This window comes from Anopheles darlingi, chromosome 3 (assembly GCF_943734745.1).
Source record: "Anopheles darlingi chromosome 3, idAnoDarlMG_H_01, whole genome shotgun sequence".
In the NCBI taxonomy this organism is placed as follows: Eukaryota; Metazoa; Arthropoda; class Insecta; order Diptera; family Culicidae; genus Anopheles; species Anopheles darlingi.
In genome coordinates, this window is record NC_064875.1 from 42,197,615 (window position 1) to 42,205,938 (window position 8,324).

An 8,324-nucleotide genomic window follows, 5' to 3' on the forward strand; every position below is an offset into this window, starting at 1 on the left:
CCTTCCGCGTTCGCGACGATGGGATGTTCGCTTCATCTCGCTTCAGCCCACACAGGACACCGGCTGTGTGTGTGTCCTCCGGTCAGGAAAATCTCCGGGGACACGGGGATTCAGATGCAATCGCACTTTCCACCCCTACTTTCCGCGCGCGCGCGTAGCTTCGCTTGATATCAGGAGGGTCAGCGAGGAGGACAAGGAGAAGAGACAGAGCACCCCTTCCCCCAGAAGAACATTGTTTGCGACAATTTTGTATTGTAAAAAAAATATTTAACAAACGGTCAAATATTTGATCTTTTGGACCTGATTGACGTTGATGGTCGCCCAGAATCCTTTGGACCACTTGTAAATATTTCTTTTTGACACAGCATCGTCACCAAAGCTTTCTGTATCATTCTTATTAATGTTTTTGTTAAAGAAAACTTAAATTTAATGTGAAATCTTTGCTTAAAAATGATTCGAAAATCTTGCAAAAACCGAACATTCCGTGAAACGAGCAAAAGTATCTCAAACCCTCAACAGTGAGAGTGAGAGCCCCTCATTCGGGACACCGGGAGCTCATTCTCTTCGTTTCCGAGATCGGGAAAATGGCTGCTCACGGACTTCGAGGACGGAAGCTTCGAGCTGTTGCCCCGTCGGCGCTCGCGCCACTCATTAACAGCCTCAGCTCGGGTCCGGGTTCGGGTTCCCGATGGTGAGAAACGAGAAAAAAGATCGCAAGTAGACTTTTTTGGCTTGAAAGTAGACTTTTGCCGTGGTGAAATTTCCCAAAGTAGAGTTTTCCGGTTCTGAAAGTAGTGTAAAATCGTCGAAAATTCACCGAAAAATCCCAGAAAATTCGCCGTTTCCAAGGACGAGGACGAGCCCGCTGATCCCGATCGCCGCGTCGTGATTCCTTTCGTGTACCGCGTGCTCCGTGTATCCGTGTATCCGTGTGTGTGCTTGTGTGCGAGTATTTACCCCCCCGAACCACCCCTGCTCCACCTCACCCGAAGATGAGACACTAATTCCCGAACGCCGAGGACGATCCTTCGTCGGTGCCGAGCTGGCTTCAAAGCCTTCAATCCTTAGCCACCGACCAACGAGGTACAATAGGGGAGTAGTAGTAGCTACTACTGTTACTACTGCTGCTGCTGCTGCTACTGGTGCTGACGTGATGTTGATCCCGAATTGGCTCGATTGGTTCGATGAATCCGGGCGTGCGAATCCTTCCGAAAGTAATCATTTCGCGCTGTGAATGAAGAAGCTGTGCTTGTGCTCTGGTGTGTTTAGTGAGATTAGTGTGAAGGAACGTAGCAGCAGGTGTGCAAAAATTATGTGTCCCGATTTGTGCCCAGCAACAGCATTAGTATAACATTTGTGAGGCGTTGAAGTGCTTTTTTTTTGCGGGTGGCGCAGAAGTGAACTAACAACAAGTGCGCTGTCCTGCGACCAACGCACCAACGCACCGTATCGACAACAGCCAGAGCGAGGAGGCGAAGGACGAGCACGACGACAGGCAACGGGGCTACTGCTACACACGGCGTGGTGCATGTTGTTTAGCATGGATTTTCAGAGTGCAATGGAAACCTTTGCTGAAGCTTGGGTCGCCGCTAGCACTGGAGAACAGGTGAGTTTCGGGGGGTTCAGGGTCTCAACAGGGTCGGGGTCCTGGACCGGAACTGGTGGGAGGTCCTTTTTGCTTGCTCTACCTGCACGTGGTTGTTGCTGTTGTTGGACGATCATCCTCGCCGAACAACGGGACTTTACGGTGTAATGAGGGCTTCTCGGCACCTTGGCACCGATCGCCAGCAGCAGCAGCAACAGCATCTTATGGGCAGGGTAATCCTGTTAAAAGCTTGTTGTTTGCTCCGAGACCGGATCAGCCAATTGACTCTATGGATGTGTGTGTGTGTCCCTGGGCTAAGCTGCCACTTTATGCATAATGATCCTCCCGAGCGTCGAGGATGATCCTTGAAATCCCAAGAGTGTCACTCGAGGGAGAAAAACCCAAAATGAATCAAGGGTAATGACCTACCGGAGATGATGCTGCTGACAAATGATGATGCTCGGATGAGTAATGAGGTACCAGCCCCCATCCTCTGATAGCAGGAGAACTAGCAGGCCAGTCACTAGTTGACGTACTTTCCCCGATCTTATCAACCTCTAGGACCCCCCACCGAGGCAAGTTCTAGAGTTAAGAACGCAAAGTCACTCGCAAAGTCGCGGAGTTGCCTTGTTGATAGTGGACCGTGACGCGTTCACCTCGCCGGTTTTTTTTCGTGGGTTTTTTTGTGCTGTTAATTTTATCCTAAAACTCTCCAGCTGACGTGAGCGGACGAGCGGACACGTACGCACGCAGGGCGTGCTGCAGATTAGCATTTCCGTCTCTCGGGGGTAGACCAACGGACGGTGACGAATGGAAGTCTTTTTTTATCAAACTCCAGTCCAATGCTCGACTTATGCCGTGGTTCTAGAGAGAGAGCGCGAGAACGAGAGCGATACGTGGCCCTTGACATGAGCTACGTCGAGATGTCGTGACCTTGTTCTCTAGGACCTTAGCCCCTCTCGAGGGGGGATCTCGTAATCGTACGTTCGTAGCAGCAGCAGCAGCAGCAGCAGCTGAACACTGATTACGTCCCAAGGGAACTTCTGAACCAGATTCTGATAACCATGCAAATGGTTCATAGCCACACACACACACATGGCGTGGATGATTCAACGTCCACCATGTCGATCGCGAGGTAACATTCCAGCAATCGAATAATGTTGTGCTCATTAGAGTCGTCGAAGGGACGGATAAATGGATTAATGGCGAAGAAATCGAAGTTAATGCTTCCGTCTTATGGAAGCGACCGATCTATAAAGATCACTTCTTTTGTGTGGCCGGTTGGCTTGGGATTATGGTCCGAGGAGCGCGAAGCCGATAGGAACGTACGCCGAACGCCCGCAGTAATCCGCATTTTATTAAGACTCCCGTGGTGTTTAGGGGTGCACTTCGTCTCCAACCAACACACGCAGACGCAGACGCAGACTGTAGAAAGGATCGGACGACGGATTGTGTAATATGCCGAAAGCCAAAGCCTGAACCTCAACAATAACAACGGAACGACGACGACAAGACGGAAGGTAACGGAAGTCCGGATGTTGCTCTGGGGTGCGTCCGCCGAACACAAACACTTTTCGGATTCGATTCCGGATTCGGAAGCAACGGACCTGAACGAACGAACCGGCTGGCCCTACTTCTTGCAGCCTCCGACGGCTTCCTGGCGATCGTCGCATCGCGATCGAGCGTGCAGCGTTAATCGAGATTAATGAACCGACCTACCTTCCGATGTACCGGATTGGTGGCCATCAATGTTTCCCCGGGGTCTCCGGATCAGCCAGCCTGACGAGCCTTAAGCCGATGATTTATGGCCATTGCCCTTCGGCGGGAAACGGGGATCAACGGGGCTCCCCGGGTGAGAAGGTCCTGGTAAGAAGAAAGGAAAGTGTGCGAAGGAAAGAACCGTGAAGGTTTGCCGTGAAACGCAAACAACGCGCGCTGTGCGCCCGGGTCCTAATCGTCGGCTGGGTCCAGCAGCAGGCAGAAGGTAACAAACGCTGCAAGGACACGACCCAGGGGAAGGTCCTTGGCTTGAGCAGAGCAGAGCAGAGGGCTCGGGTTCGGGCTCCGTGTGTTTGTTGTTCTTGCCTCTAATTCACCCAAAAAGACGCTTCCTCTACGAAAAAGGGGCTCGGAGAATACACACGAAGGAAGAGATAGGATGTCCTGGCCCTGGTTCTGGCCCAGAATTTGCTGTTTACATTGCCGGCAGCAGCAGCAACGTTTTCATTAGAGCAGCTCGGAGTTTTAAGCGACCCCCGAAGGCACACACACCTTAACCGGGACCCAGGGACAGGACACGACGTAACGAATTGCGAGTTTATTGCACCAAATCCTCGGCACCTCCCGTGAGCTCTAGTGGTGGTTAGAGCGAGAGGTGTGATGCTGAAGGTGCGCGCGTGCCAGACAAGGACCGAGGATCGCTGGTTGTTGTTCCCGGGGATCAATTGTTTTTACGCCGCCTTATTCTCGGTTCGCCGACATTCGCTACCTCTTCCACCAACAAGAGAGATAGAGAGAACATCGCAACGGACCTTAAAGGGACCTCGGGGCTTGCTTAATCCTGGTATCTTGGCTGCGGGATCCGGCTTTGTTATCCCTGACGAACGAGGCCATTGTCGAAAACTCATAAAACACGAGAACCCACCACAGGAAGTGTGAATCTTTGAGTGATGCTCGCGCCCTCCGACAAAAAAAGGGGCGAAAAGGGCGAGAAACGAAAGGAAAGGGGTTTCCAGGAGGATACTCCTGAGGAGTCCGGGAGATCCAGGATCTGCGCTGCGCTGCCAGGAGGGATCAGATCGAATCGATGAACGCGGGGTGAAAAATGATCTTCTCTCCTTTTGGTCTACAAGTTTTTTGGCTCGTTGGTGTATCCGGAGACCTTGCTGTGTTGCATGCGGGAGTGCAAATTCCTTGTCTTTCGATTGAAACGACGAAGAAGAAGAAGAAGAAGGGGGTACAAGTGTGCGTGTGTGTGTGCAGGCGAGAATGCATTTTGTAGAAAGGAATACTATGTTAAGACAATACTTTTTAAGGTGTCTAGCCGTGATAGCAACTTTCACAATAAAGAAACTTTCATGGGCTATCATGTGGCTTGTTCTGCAACTTTTAAACACAAACCACACAACGCATCAGGACTATATTGTTTTGATAGTTCTTAATGTCGAATTTCTAACCTGCGATGCTGGAAGTCCAACGTAGAAAAAGTTTCTTTACACTACACAGCCACAGTAGCAACTTTATTTCAATCTTATTTTGACAGTTCTTAACGTAAAGTTGCTATCTTGCTTCCCTGTATCCAAGTATTCTACGCCAGTAATCCTTGTAATTCCGGTGCAGGTCAACTGCTTGCGAGATGTAATTGAATCCAACTGCTTCTCCTTCAATTGCTCCAGTTCCTCCACCTAAAAGTGCCACGAGTTCCGAGCGGTGACATTTCTAATCATCATTGACCCGCATTAGCGCGACCTGGAGCCCTTTGGGCCCTGGACCATGGCCTGGTGGGCAATGGTCACAATCCAGCGTAATTAGTGCCCCCTTCCACGCGACCCCTTAGTAGAGAACCAAACAACCAACAACCCAAGTCAACCAAAACCTCGAGCGACCGGCGCGAGGGTGCAGCGAACCTCGAACCTCGAGCGTCCAAATCCGCGTGTCAACGTCACGGTTCATGGCGTGGTGCGGTGATAGCACGGAACGGACGCCAGTCCCGTGCCGTTCCGTGTTCTTTGCGCTCCTTTTACGAGCTCCTAGACGACGGACGGACGGACGGCCTGCTTGGACCAAGAGATTCTTTTCTTTCGCCTTCGCCGCCAAATGAATTCAAATGAATCACGGCTGGCGGTCGAGGGAAGGTCGGCTTTCTTGTGGTCGAGTCCCCAAACACTGTGTGCGTGTGTGTGTGTGTGTGTGTGCGTGTGTTAGCAAACAGTATCCTCACGGCACCCCTCACCTACGACGACGACGTGGCCCCAGAAAGTCGCAACTCAATCGCCTAATCCGCCTGTCGTGCTCGGGGCCCCGACTTTAATGCCCCTCTCGGGGCTCACGGACTAATCCGCGCGCACACGGATTTCGATCGTAAAGGTTGAGCTGCCTGTCCCCCCTCGTTCTGCTCTTCCTTCTGCTCCTCCGCTAGCACTTCTACTTCTGCATCTTCTGCGGCTTAAAGGCGAATTTCAAGAACGGACCATTCCGACATTAATGGCCGATCAACGGGCCGCGATCTTCGGGCCTCAGAGTCCGATGTGTTTTAATCACTTTGGATGTGTTTATGTGGCACTCGGAATGGGCCTCGGCTAAGGCTAAATCGCCTTCAATCATTGCTGCGCTGCGAACGTTTGGCGATGGCAAATCCAAGAAAAGTGCATTCCATCAACCGTTGTTACCGATGAGGAAAGTGGCCCCCGGGGGGCGGGTGGTGGCAAGTTGAACATTTTTCACACACGTAAATCTCCGCCCGGGCCCATCCATCTCGGGGGAAGCCCTCGAGCTGCCACGAGTTCGAGCTGTTCGGTTGCCTTAATCCACTTAATCCTTTCTGCGTTTCTCGTCTTCACCGCGCTGCCCGCCCATCTTACAATGTCTTCGTGGCATCGTGGCCATCTGAGTCACGAGTCGCTGGAGGGTATAGAGAACCCTCCGGAATCTGCACGGATCTCTTGGACGGACGCGAGTTGCGATTGAATTCTTGCGGCGTCGAGGAGGCCTTTTTTAAAATGATAATTCCTTTTCCGATGTCTGTCGGATGCCAGGGCGCCCGTGTGTGTGTGTGGCTGGCCGGTCCGGTGCTGAGATTTGTTTCTTTTTAATCCCCCCCACCCCTAGCGGTACTAGCGCCAGGTTCTGGTGTTCGGTGTTCGGTGCGCCCGAGAAGCTTTGGATGAGATTATTGAATATCTTATTCATTGCCATTGTTGGGGGTGGTAGAGGTGGTCTCGTCTCCTCCCCCCGCCTCCATCACCCTCTTTACCACCTCCATGTGTTCATATGGATATGGTTAGGTGACCACCAAGACTACGAGCAGTAGTAGTAGTAGCAGTGGCCGAGGCCGTGGCCAATTCACGATGATAAATTATGCAAAAGCAAATGATTCTTGACTTGCGACTCCCGGGAGGGAGCGAGGGAGTGGTGGTGGTAGTGGTGGAACACAAAAAACATCCTCTCGCCCCCTCTCTTTTACTCCACAAGTTGAGTTGCGAGATTGTTGTAAGTGAACGTGTGTTAGTGTGTACGAGCTGGTGCTGTTGTAATTACAACTCGACTACTCACTCGACACTCTCTCGATGCTTAAGATCACGACGATGATGCAAATGATGATGCAGATGATGGCGCCTTGCCGCTCTTCGGTGCGCTGTTCAAACGAACTTCCCTTTCTTGCAATTCCGGCACTCGCTCCGGTGGTTAGTTCCCCGGGTAGTTTCACTCCCGTAAACAGAAACGTAAACACCTTCACGGAAGGTGACACACGACGAGAAGACCAGCAGCAGCAGCAGCAGCAGCACTCGATCGACGTAGCCCGGTATGTAGCGAAGGAGAAGGAAACCACAAGAAGGCGTCTGTCGTTCGTTCGTTCGTTCTCCAGGGTTTAGCTCAATCGCAGCAACCTCCGCGTCGTCGTCGTCAGGTTCCCGGTCCCCATGGCCAAGCCGCTATAGCTCACTCACAGAAAATAAATATAATCCCGGATTAAGGAATCGGTCGCGGTAAGAAGGTAGCGTTCCGTTCCGTTCGTTGGTGCGTCCGCTGGCCACACACTCTCCGCTCCTCGGTTTATCGGAATGCGTGTTGCGTTCATGTTTGCGAGCGAGCATGAACGTATGTGTGCGCGCTGTGTGTGTCGTGTGCGGTACCTTTTAATCTTATCGTGCGGTCCAGTGGAGGGAGGGTCCCTATAGGTGCTCCTTTTTGGATATTCGTTTACAGGACGACAACGACGACAACGACAACAACTGTGTCACTGTGAGGAGTCTCGAAAAATGGAACACCCCCTCCCCCCGCACATGGGGTGGTTTTTGAAGGAGGAGGGATTTACATTTTACAAAGCGTACCCTCACCTTACCCCTCCCCCCCTCCCCTTCCGTGTGGTCGCAGTAATTAGCGCTGCACCGTTTTGCTTGATCCGGCTGTGGCTCACGTGCCAGAGGGGACACTGTGGAGGACAGGGAGGTTTGTCACCTTCGTCGTCTGTTTCTGATTTGTTACCACCCCCCTCTTGGACCCCTGATTTCCCGTCCCCCCCCGGGGGCGATCGAGGTTGCGCGCGGATTTACCTAAGACGACAGTCGCCTTGGTCGCCCGTCGTGGCCGTCTTGGATGTCTTGCAAGTCTTTCTTCTCGGGTTGCTGCTTGCGCTGAGAGCGATTGCATCGGTCGGCGATTCTTGCGTCGCTGTCCCGAAGGTTCTCGTCGGTGGCCAAGAAATGGAAATAAATAATAAACGAAATAAATTAATTATTTAAATCCGATTGGATTATTTTAATTTATTGTATGATTAATATATGTGGGATTAAAATCCCGCTCGCTCTCTTTCTTTCCTTCACACACACACGCACTCGCGCGCACACCGTGGCCACGGCCACGGCTTTATGCAGCCCCGGCATTCGACACGGCAACTTCGTTCGCAATCACCTTTTCCTTTGGCGGGTTTTGCGCGGTTCTCGAAGGAACTAATGTCGCCGCCACCAGCGGCCACTGCACGCGATTCCTCACACGGTGGCCACACGAAACGTTGATGAAG

The 8,324-nt window shown here is 52.0% G+C and overlaps 1 protein-coding gene across 1 annotated transcript in view; it reads left to right on the forward strand.

The window, feature by feature from the left end:
- The first annotated feature begins 780 nt into the window (after positions 1-780).
- The window catches only part of LOC125957201 (uncharacterized), an 86,518-nt gene continuing 78,974 nt past the window's right edge, over positions 781-8,324 (forward strand). The window contains exon 1 of the mRNA XM_049689730.1: positions 781-1,606. Coding sequence (XP_049545687.1) covers positions 1,529-1,606 — 78 coding nt within the window. The 5' untranslated portion in view covers positions 781-1,528. The remainder of the gene's footprint in view (positions 1,607-8,324) is intronic.